This window comes from Oncorhynchus mykiss, chromosome 7 (assembly GCF_013265735.2).
Source record: "Oncorhynchus mykiss isolate Arlee chromosome 7, USDA_OmykA_1.1, whole genome shotgun sequence".
NCBI lineage: Eukaryota > Metazoa > Chordata > Actinopteri > Salmoniformes > Salmonidae > Oncorhynchus > Oncorhynchus mykiss.
In genome coordinates, this window is record NC_048571.1 from 36978698 (window position 1) to 36999015 (window position 20318).

A 20318-nucleotide genomic window follows, 5' to 3' on the forward strand; every position below is an offset into this window, starting at 1 on the left:
ATCATGAAGAACAAGGAACACACCAGGCAGGTCCGAGATACTGTTGTGAAGAAGTTTAAAGCCGGATTTGGATACAAAAAGATTTCCCAAGCTTTAAACATCCCAAGGAGCACTCTGCAAGCGATAGTATTGAAATGGAAGGAGTATCAGACCACTGCAAATCTACCAAGACCTGGCCGTCCCTCTAAACTTTCAGCTCATAAAAGGAGAAGACTGATCAGAGATGCAGCCAAGAGGCCCATGATCACTCTGGATGAACTGCAGAGATCTACAGCTGAGGTGGGAGACTCTGTCCATAGGACAACAAATCTGCACAAATCTGCACAAATATGCACAAATCTGGCCTTTATGGAAGAGGGGCAAGAAGAAAGCCATTTCTTAAAGATATCCATAAAAAGTGTTGTTTAAAGTTTGCCACAAGCCACCTGGGAGACACACCAAACATGTGGAAGAAGGTGCTCTGGTCAGATGAAACCAAAATTGAACTTTTTGGCAACAATGCAAAACGTTATGTTTGGCGTAAAAGCAACACAGCTGAACACACCATCCCCACTGTCAAACATGGTGGTGGCATCATCATGGTTTGGGCCTGCTTTTGTTCAGCAGGGACAGGGAAGATGCTTAAAATTGATGGGAAGATGGATGGAGCCAAATACAGGACCATTCTGGAAGAAAACCGGATGGAGTCTGCAAAAGACCTGAGACTGGGACGGAGATTTGTCTTCCAACAAGACAATGATCCAAAACATAAAGCAAAATCTACAATGGAATGGTTCAAAAATAAACATATCCAGGTGTTAGAATGGCCAAGTCAAAGTCCAGACCTGAATCCAATCGAGAATCTGTGGAAAGAACTGAAAACTGCTGTTCACAAATGCTCTCCATCCAACCTCACTGAGCTCGAGCTGTTTTGCAAGGAGGAATGGGAAAAAATTTCAGTCTCTCGATGTGCAAAACTGATAGAGACATACCCCAAGCGACTTACAGCTGTAATCGCAGCAAAAGGTGGCGCTACAAAGTATTAACTTAAGGGGGCTGAATAATTTTGCACGCCCAATTTTTCAGTTTTTGATTTGTTAAAAAGGTTTGAAATATCCAATAAATGTCGTTCCACTTCATGATTGTGTCCCAGTTGTTGTTGATTCTTCACAAAAAAATACAGTTTTATATCTTTATGTTTGAAGCCTGAAATGTGGCAAAAGGTCGCAAAGTTCAAGGGGGCCGAATACTTTCGCAAGGCACTGTACATTGGAATAGAAATGGTCAAGATGTCACGCAGGGGAGGTGACATTGAGAGGAAACTTCTTCGAATGGGAATCTTTCTGGATCCACAGGCTCAACACACTGTCTCTTCTTGGCCTTAATGAGGAGTTTTACTTTAAACCGTTTTTATAGTTTCAATAAGTAAAAAAAAATGTTTATCCTAATTGATGCATGATCATATATTTTGATACGCATAATGTTAACGTTGTGAAACTATGTTATAAATTAAAATATGTTACCTCCTGTTTCAGGAAGTGATGTCACTGAGTACTGCCCCTATATATACGACCTTCCACCCCCACCTGGGATATGGATGCCTGATGAAGACCTAAGGGTCGAAACGTTCTTAATAAATATCACCTGGGAGCATGAGCAGCAGTGTGCGATGTTTTCCTTTCTGTTTTCCAATGTTTTGTAATTGAACATGAATCCAGCCTCTCTCTTGATATTTTTAGTATTGATAGAGATGCAGTATTACGTGCTATTACAAAACTAGTTTATTTATTAAAAACTAGTTTGTCCTCAGTGCTCAGAATGTTAGACCTCAGTGCATTCCCCTGGAGTACACTGACACAGCAGTCTTATGTGTCCGTGTGTGTGTGAGTGTCCGTGCGCATGCGTGTCTTTCACAGTATAATCCAGGGGTTTCCAAAATGTTTTGGCCCGTGACCCTGTTTTGATATTTAAAAAAAAATGTAACCCCACCATGTAAAAAAAAGGTGATTTAATCAATGGCCAATGTTTATTTTTTAATTGGGTTGTCACAACTTCCGCCGAAGTCGGTCCCTCTCCTTGTTCGGGCGGCGTTCTGCGGTCGACGTCACTGGCTTTCTAGCCACTGCCGATCCACTTTCATTTTCCATTTGTTCTGTCTTTGTCTTTACACACCTGGCTTCACTCACCCAATTACTTGTTTATTATTTAACCCTCTGTTCCCCATGTTGTGTTTGTGAGTGATTGTTTATTGTACATCGGTCCGCTTTTGTGGACTCGCCATGTGGCTTAGTATTTTTTTACATTTTGAGTAAAGTACGTTGTTTACTCATATCTGCTGTCCTGCGCCTGACTCTCTACACCAGCTACACACAGGACCTTTACAGAATCCCTCACCATAAATGGAGTCAGCAGGAGCAAGCCCTCCCTGTGAACGTAGAGGAGCACGTCCAGCAGCACGCGACCATATTGCAACGTCTGGGCATCGCCATGGATCGCGTGCTGCAAATGATGGATCGTTGGGAGAGAGGAGGAGGTCGTCCAGCGCCTACAATCAGCCCCACTACAGCAGGCCCCACTGTCCACCCCTTCTTCACCCGGTCCCAGCGGGATTCGGTTCGCGCTCCCAAGGGAGTATGATGGGACGGGTGCCGGATGCCACGGGTTCCTAATCCAGCTGGAGCTCTACCTGGCGATCGTCCACCGCTCCTGCCTCTCAGGCAAAGCCCTGCAGTGGGCCAACGCCTTATGGAGTGAAGGACCGTTACGCAGGTGAACGTCTGTTCCACTTGAGGCAGGGGACAAGGAGCGCGCAGGATTTCGCATTGGACTTCCGGACCCTGGCCGCCAGCGCGGGATGGAACGACAGGGCCCTGATCGATCACTACCAGTGCAGTCTGCGCGAGGACGTCCGTCGGGAGTTGGCCTGTCGAGACACCACCCTCAGGTTGAACCAGCTGGTGGACCTGTTTATCCGGCTGGACAACCTGCTAGCTACATGCGGATGTCCGGGACGGGGCCTGTCAGTTCCATCCCCCAGCACCTCCGCTCCGACGCCCATGGAGCTGGGAGGTGCTGCGCTTAGGGCGACCGGAGGAGGGGTCATTCCCTGCGCCATCTGTGGGGGAATTGTGCTTTAAATCTCCTAGTAGACGCAGCACTTCCAAGGAGGAGATGGCGGCTATGGAAACATATGTCTCTGAATCCCTTGGGCAGGGATACATTCAGCCCTCCACTTCACCTGCTTCCTCTAGGTTTTTTTTGTGAAGAAGAAGGATGGAGGTCTGCGCCCGTGTATTGACTATAGAGGTATCAATCAGATTACTGTGAGGTTCAGCTACCCGCTGCCTCTCATCGCCAGTACAATCGAGTCAATGCACAGCTTCTTCTCAAAATTGGATCTCAGGAGCGCTTACAACCTGGTGCGTATCTGGGAGGGGGGCAAGTGGAAGACGGCATTTAGTACCACATCAGGGCACTGTGAGTACCTCATCATGCCGTACGGGGTGATGAATGCTCCATCAGTCTTCCTGGCATTTGTTGACGAGATTTTCCGGGACCTGCACGGGCAGGGTGTAGTGGTGTATATCGACGACATTCTGATATATTCCGCTACATGTGCCGAGCATGTGTCCTTGGTGCGCAGGGTGCTTGGTCGACTGTTGGAGCATGACCTGTACTCCAAGGCTGAGAAATGTCTGTTCTTCCAACAGTCCGTCTCCTTCCTAGGGTACCGCATTTCCACGTCAGGGGTGGATATGGAGAGTGACCGCATTTCAGCCGTGCGTAATTGGCCGACTCCCACCACGGTAAAGGAAGTGCAGCAGTTTCTAGGGTTTGCCAACTACTACCGGAGGTTTATCCGGGGTTTTGGTAAGGTGGCAGCTCCCATTACTTCACTGCTGACTGATGCGGTTGCAGTGGTCGGCTGAGGCGGACGGAGCTTTTGGTCACCTGAAGGCTCTGTTTACCTCGGCTCCCGTGCTGGCTCATCCGGATTCCATGGCTTTATTAACTCAATGATATATATATATATTATTTACATTGTTTCCAAACTGACATGTGACATGAAGTAATGCCAAAATAACATGCAAAACAGGAAACCCCCCCTAAAAAATGTGACAAGCATTCCCACCTAAAACATGTGGGGCTCAAAACATGAATGACGGGTAGCCACTGGTGCCTGGTCTTGTCCATTCTGTTCTAATGAGTCCTGTACGGCTTGTGGGCATTGTAGAGGGAAACAGACAGATAAGACTCTCAGGAACAAGTGCATTATCTTTAAGTGATGTGGTCACAATATTTTGTAGCTTAAACGGTTCAAAAGATAGAGCCACATCTGTAGGAAGAAAACTGAAACTGCTCTGTTTATTATAAATGCGTCTAGAGGCTTCTGACATAACCCCATTTTCAAATCCCCCTAGTTTAGGAAACACTGGTATAATCTATAGGTTGCAAATGCCACTCAGCCATCATTAGTAGAAAGACTATAGTTATGTAACATGGGGGGGTAAAGCTGCATTGTATTTTTATTTTATTTTACCAGGCAAGGCAGTTAAGAACATATTCTTATTTTCAATGATGGCCTAGGAACAGTGGGTTAACCGTCTTGTTCAGGTGTTGAACAACATAATTTTTACCTTTACCAGCTCAGGGAATCGATCTTGCAACCTTTCGGCGCCCTGCCACCCCAGGTAGCCTAGCCTCATCATCACTATAGCTTCATCATCACTATAGCCTCATCATCACTATAGCTTCATCACTATAGCATCATCACTATAGCATCATCACTATAGCTTTCATGGAAAGATGATTTTCCATATGATGTTCTTTACTTTTCAATCTATTTCAGTGCAATATATGGCTTCCTATATCCTACATTACATTATGTACCCATTCACTGGAGTTAGTAGATATTGGTGACCTTAAGGTTTTCTATAAGCCACGTTTTCATGTTGATGTGGACGGGTTCTCCTCTCTACTCTGCCCTACATCAGGTAAAGAGGAGGAGCCAAGCAGAACCCCCCAGTCCTGCCCCCGGTCAGCGACCACTACAGGTGAATTTTGTTTGTTTATTTCACCATTTGATTCTGATGGAGGCAAAAAACGTAATGTTTTTTAACCTAAAATAGGCTTACTAATATGTTTTTAGGTTTGAGTGAGAGTTCCTTTCAAACCATTTAAAAAAAAAAATCACATAGCCAACACAACGTGCATACATTATATCATAGAGGATGACACAAAAAAGTAATACACTTACTCCATTGTGGCTCTGCAGGTGCTGGACCTATGGGAGCAGTACTCGGACCCCAGCACAGGGCGATGTTTCTATGCAAACACCGTTACCAAGGAGAGGTCTTGGAAACCCCCCCGCAGAGCCCGCGAACGGACTCCCAGCTGGGTAACAGACATAATAGAAAGTAGGGTCTTATGTTAATGAGAACTGCCCACTTATTGTTAAACAGTATTATTTTTTTGACAATAGAGTCTATCTATCAAAACTGATGTTAGTATTGCTAGCAATTAAAAATGGTGGGACAGATGTACATTGAAACTAACACCTATACTCTCTTCCCTGCTATAGGCTAGTCCGATGCAGCCACAGACATTTCCACAGGACACCAACAACCTGTCATTACCCATCCCAGGCACAGGAAATGGCAACATGCACAGGGTAGGCCCACCTACAGGCTCTGTTTCCTGTCACACGGTATCTGTCCTAATGTCTATACAAATGGTTGCAATTTCAACCGCATGTATGGCATGCACAGGGTAATGGTCTTCATTTGATTTCTTGTGGCCTATAGCAGTATGCCTGAAGACACCCAGAGGCTTCAGAGGATAAGTGGTGTACTGTATCCCTGAGGGTGTGTTATCTTGTCACATAGCTATGTTATCATCACACAATCAGAGCATCACAGTATCAATACACAGAGATGTACTTTTGACTGGCTTAACACCACTCTACCCTATTTCCTGCTAGAGTATTCTAGCTACACACACAAGATTTCGTTATCACAGAATCATTACACAGATAAGTATCTCCATATACAGATGTACAGCTGGCTAAGTTAGTGTCACTCAACCCTACTACAGTATCATTACCTAGACATACACGGAGTATACAGAACATTAAGAGCACCTGCTCTTCCCATGACATTGGCTGACCAGGTGAATCAAATCAAATTGTATTTGTCACATTTGTCACTTTTCACCTTACAGTGAAATGCTTACTACAAGCCCTTAACAAACAATGCCGTTTTAAGACAAAATAAGTGTTGAGTAAAAAATAGATAAGTCAAAAATAAAAAATAAAAGTAACAAATAATTAAAGAGCATCAGTATAATAACAATATCGAGACTATGCACAAGGGGTACCAGAGTCAATGTGCTGGGGCACAGGTTAGTCGAGGTAGTTGAAAGATATGATGTCACTTGTTATTCTATTTCTATGAAAATCACTCTACCATACTTCCTGGTCGCCAGTGTAGGCCGTCTCGTCCCAGACAGCATTGCTCAGAAGCAGAGTAACAGAATAGGGGTGCTGATCTAGGATCAGTTTTTCATTTTTAGATCATAATGAAAAACATCCTAGATCAGCACTCCTACTCTGACCATTTTTGAATGTAGGCCCATCTAGGGCTCAGAGCCAGAATAACACCTCATGTTCCAGATTAGTGTTAGAGAGACTAAATAAAAAAAAATAAAAAGGGATTATTAACTAGTCTACTGTACATCCTCCTAGTTTCAACATGTACTTCTTTATTTACTTAATAATATAATGCAGACAGTGAGAGTCTCGCAGGCCTTAAACACTCAAGCAGAGCTGTATGGATAGACATGGCACCAAGACTCCACAAGTTGTCTTGGTAACACTTTGGCCCCATCCAGAAACAAGTTCTGACCCAAAAGGCACTTATTATACAGATGTCCGATCTTCATTTGATGAGTCTTTTTTTTTTTGCACATGATCCTGCACATCAGGGAATTCAAATGAGCCTTGTGATTTGTGATTTATACTTTCATCGAACACCCGCAGTTCTCTTTCTCTGCATGCGGGGGCAGTCAAGTCATTTGGACCAGTAGGGCCATACTTGTCCATATTCTTTAGGCTACTCGTTTTACTCTATCCATCGTCACATAATGAAAGGTGTGAAACCCCATAATAGCCTACAGTTTGTGTTTCCCTGGCTGAGCTGATGAGGGCCATCAGAGGACATCTTAATGTTTCTAGCGATCCTAAGGTTAGTTCAATTGAGGCCTGGGGTGGTCTAGCAATTAGAACAGCTGCCTTCAGCATGCACATATAGGCCTATCATGTCAGTGTGGGTTTGATTCCGGCCCATGCCCTTCTGGCAAAAATAACTAAATCCCCCCGATTGACTTGATTTAGTTGTACATTTTTTTTAAATGGGCAGTCCCAGATAGGTGCAGTGAAATGTGTTGTTTTACAGGTCAGCCATCAAAGTACGGCAGCCCTGGAGCAAATTAGGTTTAAGTGCCTTGCTCAAGGGCACATAGACAGATTGTTCACCTTGTCGGATTGGGTATTCAAACCAGAGACCTTTCGGTTGCTGGCGCCAACTCTAACCGCAAGGCTTCCTGGCGACTTTCATCCCGATCTAGATAAAAAATTACCATTACAGACACTTTTATTTTAAAGACAGTTGTATTTAATGGATAACATAAATAGCAAAAAAATAAAATTGTAACAGTATGCCACACCAACAATAGTTCCCATTCATACAAAGTGTCGGATAAATTGCCACAGTGGATTTGCTGTGGTAAATGAGGAATGCTTGTCAAATAGATAAATTGCTCTTAGTTTGTTCAAAAAGGACTAAGTTGTTCCGATGATAATACCAACCAGAGGGCGAACATACACTGTATAAACAAAAGTATGTGGACACCAGGCACATAATGAAAGGTGTGAAAAACAATAATAGGCGATTGTTTGTGTTACCTGGCTATTGTTGCTTTCTAGGTCTGTGCATGTTCTTTTAATCAATTTAGCCTACCTTGTATTACTTATGTTATGTTGGACGTGTGCTAACAATCTAATTGTTATTTGTCCAATGATTTATTATTTCTTTAAAGTATTTTTTAAGGATTTAGGGCAGTCCTTTCGTAATTGTTTCGCTTTTATTGAAGAGATAGAAAAGTGTTGGAAAAACAGGCAAGATAGGGAAGGGTTAGTCAAAGGGCAGTGGGCCTGATTCAAACCTTTGCCTACTCCACTAGCTGTAACCGCTGGAACACACAGGCACTGAGGCCACCATTAATTAATTCTTCCTATTGCTTGCATTGAATACATAATAAAACAACTGATACATTTTTTTTTATAGATTTGAATATCCAAACAAATATTTAGAATCACCACTAGGGAGCAGCTGGAAGGGGTGTATACAATGCACACCTTACCTACATTCTACTTTATGTAAGGGCGCATTGGCCATCTAGCAATTCAGGCAAATGCCAAATGGGCTGGACCATTTTTTAGTTGGGTGGAATGACCGAAATTGACACACACAATTAATATATATATATATATATATATATATATATATATATATATACATACAGTGCCTTGCGAAAGTATTCGGCCACCTTGAACTTTGCGACCTTTTGCCACATTTCAGGCTTCAAACATAAAGATATAAAACTGTATTTTTTTGTGAAGAATCAACAACAAGTGGGACACAATCATGACGTGGAACGACATTTATTGGATATTTCAAACTTTTTTAACAAATCAAAAATTGAAAAATTGGGCGTGCAAAATTATTCAGCCCCCTTTAATACTTTGTAGCGCCACCTTTTGCTGCGATTACAGCTGTAAGTCGCTTGGGGTATGTCTCTATCAGTTTTGCACATCGAGAGACTGACATTTTTTCCCATTCCTCCTTGCAAAACAGCTCGAGCTCAGTGAGGTTGGATGGAGAGCATTTGTGCACGGCAGTTTTCAGTTCTTTCCACAGATTCTGGATTGGATTCAGGTCTGGACTTTGACCTGGCCATTCCAACACCTGGATATGTTTATTTTTGAACCATTCCATTGTAGATTTTGCTTTATGTTTTGGATCATTGTCTTGTTGGAAGACAAATCTCCGTCCCAGTCTCAGGTCTTTTGCAGACTCCATCAGGTTTTCTTCCAGAATGGTCCTGTATTTGGCTCCATCCATCTTCCCATCAATTTTAAGCATCTTCCCTGTCCCTGCTGAAGAAAAGCAGGCCCAAACCATGATGCTGCCACCACCATGTTTGACAGTGGGGATGGTGTGTTCAGCAGTGTTGCTTTTACGCCAAACATAACGTTTTGCATTGTTGCCAAAAAGTTCAATTTTGGTTTCATCTGACCAGAGCGGAAGTGGAAGAAGCCACATGTTTGGTGTGTCTCCCAGGTGGCTTGTGGCAAACTTTAAACGAAACTTTTTATGGATATCTTTAAGAAATGACTTTCTTCTCGCCACTCTTCCATAAAGGCCAGATTTGTGCAATATACGACTGATTGTTGTCCCATGGACAGAGTCTCCCACCTCAGCTGTAGATCTCTGCAGTTCATCCAGAGTGATCATGGGCCTCTTGGCTGCATCTCTGATCAGTCTTCTCCTTGTATGAGCTGAAAGTTTAGAGGGACGGCCAGGTCTTGGTAGATTTGCAGTGGTCTGATACTCCTTCCATTTCAATATTATCGCTTGCACAGTGCTCCTTGGGATGTTTAAAGCTTGGGAAATCTTTTTGTATCCAAATCCGGCTTTAAACTTCTTCACAACAGTATCTCGGACCTGCCTGGTGTGTTCCTTGTTCTTCATGATGCTCTCTGCACTTTTGACGGACCTCTGAGACTATCACAGTGCAGGTGCATTTATACGGAGACTTGATTACACACAGGTGGATTGTATTTATCATCATTAGTCATTTAGGTCAACATTGGATCATTCAGAGATCCTCACTGAACTTCTGGAGAGAGTTTGCTGCACTGAAAGTAAAGGGGCTGAATAATTTTGCACGCCCAATTTTTCAGTTTTTGATTTGTTAAAAAAGTTTGAAATATCCAATAAATGTCGTTCCACTTCATGATTGTGCACCACTTGTTGTTGATTCTTCACAAAAAAATACAGTTTTACATCTTTATGTTTGAAGCCTGAAATGTGGCAAAAGGTCGCAAAGTTCAAGGGGGCCGAACACTTTCGCAAGGCACTATATATATATATATATATATTTAAAGAAATATGAAAAAGTTGACATGGCCATCGGCCCATGTTATTCTAATCTATATTGAGCTGATCAGTGCAGAAAACCCTTCTAGGTCAGTGGGCAAAGGACGGCACGGTTTTCTGATAGGATGAGCTGAGGTCACGCAAACTTGCATTCAAAGTCAAACGGGACATCAGCAAAGAGACCTGCTCCGACTGTCATCTCTTAGACAGCCATGAACATGGATTGTAAAAAATGAAAAGGATGCCTATAAAACATAGAATTAGCACATTCTACATTGGCACCTTACTCAAAATGTAATATTTTTGAGGCTGCTAAAACCATGATTTGGTCAACAGTAAAGTGCATTATCTTTATGATTCCTGTAATGAAAGGTTCTGCCCCTTTGCCTCTTCCGCTGTGATGAGCAAGCCACTCTCCTCTACCCCCAAGCACTCCCAGAAAAATGCATTCTGAGCATAACATTTCGAAATGTAATTTTGGGAAAAACACAGAATTGGAAGCTTCGTCCCCTTCTCACTGTCAAATAGAGGAGGGTCTCAGCTTTCAGCTTTTTTTTTTTAGGTACAATTTTTATTTCTCATCTCTCAATATTCAACTTAATACCAGGTGTTTTACAACCAATATATGATATGGCTTTGAGATATGGAAATGCACACCAGCCATTGCAAGGGCATAGGCCTATAGGTCTCATCGGTAGTAGCCTACGACTGCAATTTCTTTAGGACATTACATTTAATGTTGGATGAATACATGGCTACTAGCAGAGGGTAGCCTATAATATTTAGAGATAGTAATTCAGTTAATGTGTTGAGTTTCAACTTCCTCAGGTGTTGACCACAAAATAATTAGCCTATGATATTAAGATGTATGTCATTCATATCTATTGAACAAAACAAACAAAAATATAATTCTGGAGTCCTATTTGAACCGTAAAATATAGCAACAATAGTCAATAATTGTCAATCCAAAATTCATGACAATCACTAGATTAGGTTGCACATCAAAATATCTTGAGTGATGGATTCCTGCTTGGACGTGTTAGATGAAACCAGGTATTTCTTGAAGACCTCGGTAGCCTATTTATTACATTTCTTAATAAAGCGTCATGAATGACTTCATCAAATTATTACTCATGGGTTGATGCCACCAACTGTAAAAGTTAATGGCACCAGTGAAAAATGTTTAGGTGTTGATTCAGAGGAACATATGACAGACACTAATTTGCGATATTGCCTAAGTTGTTAGTTTGTATTTTATAACGTATAAGGCTTAAGCAAGCAGGCAGGCAGGCAGGCAGGCAGGCAGGCAGGCAGGCAGGCAGGCAGGCAGGCAGGCAGGCACAGGCAGGCAGGCAGGCAGGCAGGCAGGCAGGCAGGCAGACAGACAGACAGACAGACAGACAGACAGACAGACAGACAGACAGACAGACAGACAGACAGACAGAGAGAACAAGAAGAAGCACAGAGTGACAGCAGAGAAGATGCTGAGATAGATAGACAGCACAACAGGGACGAGCAGAGGCACAGATATAGTGGTGAGTTGTATCTTCAGTGGGGTTTTTACATATCGTATTTGTTTTAAACATGAGCTGGTTAACAAAGAGGAGAACCACCATGTCTCACCAGTCATTGGTACAGAAATGGTTTAGAAACGCTTTACTCTATTGTCAATGTTATGTATCAGCACTACTACCTGTGTCTAAGTTGGGTGGGTGTGTATAGCTGGTTGCCTGCCAGGGGGGTGTGAGTTGGCGGTGTGCACAGTGACATGGGCTGGTGTGGATAAAATTCCAGGGCAGAATTCATGTCCCAGTCCGCGCCTGAGGCTACGTGCAGGCTACAGCGTCTTGTGTGAATTCTTATGTGGATTATAATACATTGACGTATTTGTAGGGGGGTAGATGTATTTTTCGTTTGGAAAAATCAGGTCAATTGTTTTATTGTATGTTGAAGGAGAACAAATAGGTTTACTCAGTGCTTGTGTGTCCAGCGGTTACAGTCACTGACTCCGGCACACATATGCCAGCGTCGGCATGGGTTCAAGTCCTGCCATTTGACTCATGGATGATCTTCTTTTTTTGACGCATTAATGCTGCATGCTTAAAGGGTTAAAACAGAAACAACTCAAAAAGGAACAGTTTACCCATTCATTCAGAGTAGTTAAGGTTAGGACTATGGTTTGGGCAAGGCTTAAAGTTCAAATAAAAAATGACATGCTTATGTACCATCAGTATTCATAGTATTCTTTAGTGCTTGCTAGAGCATTGTGAGCTGCCGCAGGGCAGTGGTCTAAGCGGCGCACCTTGGCTCTGAGCCTCATGAGTTCTCGCCCAGTACTGGGCGATATGACCAGCCTGGGTCTGCGTTAGGCCCACAAGTTAATTTCATTTATATTTCAATGTTTTCAAGAAGTAAAATTAATAGTTATAACGACACAGGGCGAGACCCAGATGCAGACACCAGAGGCAGATGGTTTGAGTCTCTGATATTTATTGAAAAACAAGGGGCTGGCAAGAGGCAGGTCAAGGACAGGCAGAAGTTCAAAAACCAGGTCAGGGTCCAGAAGGTACAGGGCGGCAGGCAGGCTCGAGGTCGGGGCAGGCTGAATGGTCAGACAGGCGGGTACAGTGTCAGGGCAGGCAAAGGGTCAGAACCGGAAGGACTAGGAAAGACAGAGACTAGGAAAAACAGGAGCATGGAAAAACACTCTGATTGACTTGACATGACAAGACTGGCTAGCAACAGACAGACAGATGACACCGGTATAAATACACAGGGAATAACGGGAACAAATGGGAGACACCTGGTGGGGGGTGTGGACAAGCACAAGACAGGTGAAACAGATCAGGTTGTAACAATAGTCTTGTAATTTTTACATCAAAGAAAAGTGTCTCAGCCCAACGAAATCGTCTTTGGATAGGCTCAAATGCATAAACATCCTGTCAGCTTTATGAAATGAAATATTAAAGCCGCACAATACAGGCTTTCAATCCATACCAAAGACCAAAACTATATTGACAAATTATACATAGCTGTAAAACGTGGACGAGCATCCACAATGGAGGAAAAATGTATCGTTCTACAGTAGGCCTACATCTGTCAATCAACTGATGGCACAAACCAGCTCATCAACTCAGCCAGGGAAACACAAACAGTAGGCTATTATCGGTTTTCACATCTTTCATTATGTGACAATGGATCAATCAATAACATGTATTTATAAAGTCCTTTTTACATCAGCCGATGTCACAAAGTGCTATACAGAAACCCAGCCTAAAACCCCAAACAGCAAGCAATGCAGATGTAGAAGCATGGTGGCTAGGAAAAACTCCCTAGATACAGTGGGATAGGCTAAATGGTAGCCTACAGAATGTATTGCAATATAATAAAATAACAAGGGGCCTATTGCAACCATCGATGGCACTAGATTATCGCAATACACGCAAAATGTACCTGCACAGCTAATCTTAATAACAACCATTATTGGTCACCTCTAACCGGAACAACTTAGTCCTTTTTGAACAGACTAAGGGTGATTTATCTATTTGACAAGCATTCCATAGCCTAATATAGAAATAAAGTACCTAATCGTTTACCACGGCAAATCTACTGTGCCAATTTACCCAACAATTTGTATGAATGGAAAGTGATGTTGGTGTAGCCTATTTTTTATTATTTTACATTATCCAAAAGTTTCTGGTATGGTCATTTCTCATCAAAATATACCTGAACTGTCCATGTTTGAAATGTGTAAATACATCTCGTCAATCAGGGGCATTTAGATACTTGTGCCAGAAAGGCGTGGCCCGGAATCAAACGTATGCCAACAAGGTAGGCCTTTATGTGCGCTGAAGGCAGCAGCCCGAACTGTTAACCACCCCAGGCCACCATTGAACTAAATTTTGACCTAAGCATACACTTGACATTGTCGGAGCCCTAGTGGAGACTAATATCTATCTTATGTTATTAAGCTACAGTTGAAGTCAGAGGTTTACATACACTTGGGTTGGAGTCATTAAAACTCGTTTTTCAACCACTCCACAAATGTCTTGTTAACAAACTATAGTTTTGGCAAGTCGGTTAGGACATCTACTTTGTGCACGACACAAGTCATTTTACAAACGATTGTTTACAGACAGATTATTTAACTTATAATTCACGGTATCACAATTCCAGTGGGTCAGAAGTTTACATACACTAAGTTGACTGTGCCTTTAAACAGCTTGGAAAATTCCAGATAATTATGTAATGGCTTTAGAAGCTTCTGATAGGCTAATTGACATAATTTCAGTCAATTGGAGGTGTACGTGTCGATGTAAACTCAGTACCTCTTTGCTTGACATCACGGGAAAGGAAAAGAAACCAGCCAAGACCTCAGAAAAAAAATTGTAGACTTCCACAAGTCTGGTTCATCCTTGGGAGCAATTTCCAAACTCCTGAAGGTACCACGTTCATCTGTAAATCAACAGTACGCAAGTATAAACACCATGGGACCATGCAGCCATCAAACTGCTCAGGAAAGAGATGCGTTCTGTCTCCTAGAGATGAACGTACTTTGGTGCAAAAAGTGCAAATCAATCCTAGAACAACAGCAAAGGACCTTGTGAAGATGTTGGATGAAACAGGTACAAAAGTATCTATATCCACAGTAAAACGAGTCCTATATCAATATAACCTGAAAGGCCGCTCAGCAAGGGAGAAGCCACTGCTCCAAAACCGCTGTAAAAAAGCCAGACTACGGGTTGCAACTGCACATGGGGACAAAGATCGTACTTTTTGGAGAAATGTCCTCTGGTCTGATGAAACAAAAATATAACTATTTGGCCATGATGACCATCGTTATGTTTGGAGTAAAACGGGGGAGGCTTGCAAGCCGAAGAACACCATCCCAACCGTGAAGCATGGGGTTGGCAGCATCATGCTGTGGGGGTGCTTTGCTGCAGGAGGGACTGGTACACTTCACAACATTGATGGCATGAGGTAGGAAATGTGGATGTGGATATATTGAAGCAACATCTTCAGACATCTGTCAGGATGTTAAAGCTTTGTCGCAAATGGGTCTTCCAAATGGGCAATGACTCCAAGCATACTTCCAAAGTTGTGACAAAATGGCTTAAGGACAATAAAGTCAAGGTATTGTAGTGGCCATCACAAAGCCTTGACCTCAAATGTGTCGGCAGAACTGAAAAAGCGTGTGCGCACAAGGAGGCCTTACAAACCTGACTCAGTTACACCAGCTCTGTCAGGAGGAATGGACCAAAATTCACCCAACTTACTGTGGGAAGCTTGTGGAAGGCTACCCGAAATGTTTGACCCAAGTCAAACTATTTAAAGGCAATGCTTCCAAATACTAATTGAGTGTATGTAAACTTCTGACCCACTGTGAATGTGATGAAAGAAATAAAAGCTGAAATAAATAATTCTCTCTGCTATTATTCTGACATTTCACATTCTTAAAATAAGGTGGTGATCCTAACTGACCTAAAACAGGGAATTTTTACTCTGATTAAATGTCAGGAATTGTGAAAAACTTAGTATAAATGTATTTGGCTAAGGTGTATGTAAACTTTCGACTTCAACTGTTTAAAAATCAACAGTTGTTGATTATTTTGATAGCGTGCCTTGATGCCAGTGACTCGATTCCTCCCGAATGGAGAGAAAGATAACTGATATTTTTCAGGGACTCATGAGGCTCATTTGAATTTCCTGATGCAGCAGGAAAATTATCTGCGACAAAAGAGTGATCAGGTTCAGATCACTCTTTTGTAGGGGTTGTACAGTGTAACAATCTGTAGGGTTTTGTACAGTGTAACAATGAGCAATTACAATAGTTGTTACACTGTACTTAAAGGAATAACCACAGAGTATTGTAAAGTTGTGTCTGGGCCTCATTTAACTTCAACCCCAACTGACCTATATTGCTAGTGTCACCATGGTAACTATAAAGATAAGAGCATTCAAGGAGCTAATAAGAGCACACAATTCCAGGAGCTAAAATAACTCTCTGTGCTGTTGTAACTGTTAGTGTTATATTTTTGATATGATAATGTCTCTCTTAGTCTGGCACATGGCTTCCTGGTTGTGCAGAGTGAGAGCGATTGTAGATGCTGATAGTGTTAGCTTCCTTATAGAAAGGGGAAGTTTGGTGAGTGAGAGAAGGACATATGGGCAGAAGTGGTTTGGGGTTGCATTTACTTTGTTCGAGATAAAAAAAAAGTGTGTATCAGAAAGCTACTACAACCAACTGACAGTGGGGGGGGACTAACTCTCAAATGGATTAACAAGGGAACACTTCATATCAGTTTTGTTTTAATCTGGACTTTCATCTGATCGAGGTCTCCAAGCTGAATAACAGTGTCTGTAAGTTAAGAGTCGTAACTCCCCCTACATTTGTGTGTGAGATTGGAAAGACAGCACTACTGTTATGTGTCATCAGTTAGCATATAGGCTCATGTTAGTGCTGTCATCTTCGCGGTTGGTAGATAACTGACCATTATGACTATACCTGCATGTGTGTGTGTATGTCCCAGTTTTATGACAGCATACATATCAGCAGATCGTTAGGTTTAAACGGTGACCATGCTATCTGTGCTTTCACTATTACTGAACTGTGGTGAGGTACGGAGAGCACTCATGCCATTCATTAGAAAAGTTTCAACTGTCAGTCGTTGGCGTGAGTTGTGTGTGTATGCTTGCAAGCTCTGCTTACTGTTCAATCTGCATCCTGTTTTTCATAATCAGGATGAGTGGTGAAATATGATGTGCTGGCATGTCAACTGACATGTTTGGAAAGAAAAGTGTGTATTCATGCATTTAAGTGTTGCTTAATGTGTTGGCAATTATAGGCCAGTGTTGGTTTTAATATGCCTGTGTAGTGAAAGCAAAAGATACATGGACTATAAGGAAATAGATCAATAAAGTGTTTTTCTTCTTCTTCTTCTTCTACTTCTTCTTCTTCTTATCATCCAGCTATCTCCAGACTTCCTCTTCACTGGCCAGAAGCCTGACAGTGTCTGGGAGCTGGAACAGGTGAGATTTGAATTAAATGGAATGTATAGATGATTACAGGGGAAATAGCTTCCTGACATCAAACAAGGAACTCAAAGTACAGTTGATGTGTAAAACAACATTACCTACAGTAAACAAACTAATTCCCCTATTGGGGCTATCTGAAGCAAGCAGTCTTACTTAGTTATCCTCTCCGTACCTTCTGGCACATAAAGGCAGTGAGTGACAAGACCTCTCCAATTCTAATGATCAGATGTTCAGGAATTGAAGCTAAGATGGGGCCATGGTGCCAAACAGGCTTTAGAATGTCTGAGGCATTCTTATGTGTTCAGATACTCTTTATAACACCAATCAAGAATCCAGTTACACAATGTCATCTTGTGATGTCAGGTGGTATGTTGCACTCCAGTGTTACTGCAACATGTTGCCTCACAGTGAGAATAGAGGCAGGGCCTTGTTTGCCTGAACCCTTATCTAGCAGATCTGGCTCCAAAACAAATCCTCAACCACTCATCATGGAAAGATGGCACACATCAAGATGGGTATTTATTTTTAATCTCTATGGCACAATCCGGTTGTTCTGGTCAAAAGTATTGCACTATTTAGAAAATAGTGAGCCATTTGGGACAGACACTGCTTATGTCGTAAGGTTGTGATTTGTGTGTCATAGGCAGTGGCAGCAGCCTCCTGTCTCTCAGCCCATGTGAAGTGGAGAGAAACAAAGTCTCTCTGTGTGTGTGTGTGTGTGTGTGTGTGTGTGCGCGCGTGTGCGTGCGTGCGTGCGCGCGTGTGCGTGCGTGCGCGCACGTGCGTGAGACTCTGCCAAACATTTTACATTTTAGTCATTTAGCAGACGCTTCTCTCCAGACCGACTTTCAGGAGCAATTAGGGTTAAGTGCCTTGCTCAAGGGCACCTCGGCAGATTTTTCGCCTAGTTGGTACACTCTTAACCGCTAAACTACCTGCTGCCAAACTCACTATGAGAAGGGTCCATATCAAATGGCTTTAAGCAGGTTCTGGATAGCAAAAGATAGTCTGTAAATCAAATACAATGAATATACATACACACAGTACACTTGGGAGTGTATGACAGTTTTGGGAGTCTTCTTTTCTTGCTGATGCTGTGCCTAACCCAGTACTGTAGGTCTCCATTTTTTTTTTGTCTGATACGCACACCCAGAGTGAATAACTTGTCTTCCCCTCTGTGTTGGTGTCCTGTAGAGTATGCAGCGAGCAGTATCCTCAGACACCATCAGTACAACAGACTTCAGTACAGGAGACAAGGATGCCCTACTGCGTCATGAGACAGAGCAGCTCAGCCACTCACGATCTATGATACTGCCTGAAAACGGCAAGGTACTGTACAGGCACGCACAGAGGCAGGAAAACACACACACACACACACACACGCACGCGCGCGCACACACACACACACACACACACACACACAGCTGCAGTACCCACACGTACACATGCACACATGAATAAGCATATAAACAGAAAAACACAGGCGCACAGAGGGGCATCATGCACCTCAAAAATCTGAGGGGCCACTAAGTATGTGTGGATGGTTTTGGGTTGGCCCGGAGTGTGGATATGCCCCTGGTCCATAAAGAGGAGAATTTTGCACTTCAAACCTGAAACGGCTTTTTTCCTGGAATCTAGACCCTTTATCATTATGCTTAATTCTATGTAATAAAAAAAAAATGTGGGTATTGAAAGTAATGTGAGTCTTATTCAGTACATTTAGTTATTGCTTGGTTTTTTAAAGTCTACCGACCTTGCCAGCAGACATGCAAGTTATGATAGTTAGACAAGCTAGCTACTTTAACTTGATTGATTGTCATGTCTTATTGGTAGCTAGTTATGAGGTTGGGAGATAAGGAACCTATCTGGGATAGCTAAAGCCAACTTCATAAAATTGCTAGGTGGCTAGTAGTATAACAGAGAAACAACAATAACACATTTAAATTACATTATTTATGTATTTTTTACAGGACAAATCTGAAGGGGGCATGTGCCCCTGTGCCCTCTATGGGCATGTTGCCTCTGGGTGCACACCAGTGGAGGCTGCTGAGGGGAGGAGGCCTCATAATAATGGCTGGAACGGAGTAAATGGAATGGCATCAAACATATGGAAATCATGTGTTTGATGTATTTGATACCCTTCCACTTATTCCACTCCATTAACACGAGCCCGTCCTTCCCAATTAAGGTGCCACCAACCTCCTGTGGTGCACACATACTCAAACTAATATACACAAGCAAGCAGAAACACGCATACACACATAGACACTATATCTGTCTAGATGTAAACAGTCTGTATGTGTTGTTCCTAGCTGGGTCAGCAGTGCAGAGACTACTCCTATCCTGTGACCAGTGTGGTGGTGGAGCCTCCCTCTCCAGCCAGCTCTCCAGACAGCAACGACGGCTCCACACCTGTGAGAATCACACCTTCTACCTTCCTCCTCCATGTCTCTTCTCCACTGTCCCTGTTGTCCCCTGTCTCCAAACGCCACCTGCCTCACCCACTGCTACTGCCCCCACTATCTCATGCCCCACTCTACCCTCCTCCCCCACCCAATGTTCCCACGTCTCCACTGACCCTAATGTTCTCACTACTAGTTAGCTATCACTCTAATGTCTCAAAAACACCATCAACTCTCCCCATCTCGCCCATCCACAGGAGCTGGAGAAGGCAGGTCTGCTGAATAAGACCAAGATAGCAGAGGGAGGCAGGAAGCTGAGGTAAGACAGGCTCATCTTGGAGGGATTGATGTTAATACTACATATAAGATGGAGTTTTTCCTCAATCCCAGGAGTCTTTCCTGACCATGTGACTTGGTGTATGTTTCAGGAAAAACTGGAATCCATCCTGGGTGGTTCTGGTTGGGAATAGTCTGGTTTTCTTCAAGGATCCCAAATCTCAGACCCCCTCCAGCTGGGTAAGACAGTGTTATCCACATTGAAACACATAAAGCCACAACTGTTTTATAACATGATAACTACAGTTAACAATATATTAGTCTCTCATGATATACCGTCACTGTCTTATGAAAAATCTTGTAACAACATGTTGGCCCAACATTGAAAGCAGTAACTCCCCGCAATGTG

The 20318-nt window shown here is 42.8% G+C and overlaps 1 protein-coding gene across 3 annotated transcripts in view; it reads left to right on the plus strand.

Moving 5' to 3' along the window:
• Window positions 1–20318, plus strand: part of arhgap9 (Rho GTPase activating protein 9) — a 58879-nt gene that overhangs the window by 23522 nt on the left and 15039 nt on the right. For all 3 annotated transcript variants that reach the window (XM_036983183.1, XM_036983186.1, XM_036983184.1), the window contains exons 6-13: window positions 4974–5033; window positions 5255–5377; window positions 5561–5650; window positions 17166–17225; window positions 18426–18560; window positions 19544–19645; window positions 19891–19952; window positions 20062–20149. In XM_036983183.1, coding sequence (XP_036839078.1) covers window positions 4974–5033; window positions 5255–5377; window positions 5561–5650; window positions 17166–17225; window positions 18426–18560; window positions 19544–19645; window positions 19891–19952; window positions 20062–20149 — 720 coding nt within the window. The remainder of the gene's footprint in view (window positions 1–4973; window positions 5034–5254; window positions 5378–5560; window positions 5651–17165; window positions 17226–18425; window positions 18561–19543; window positions 19646–19890; window positions 19953–20061; window positions 20150–20318) is intronic.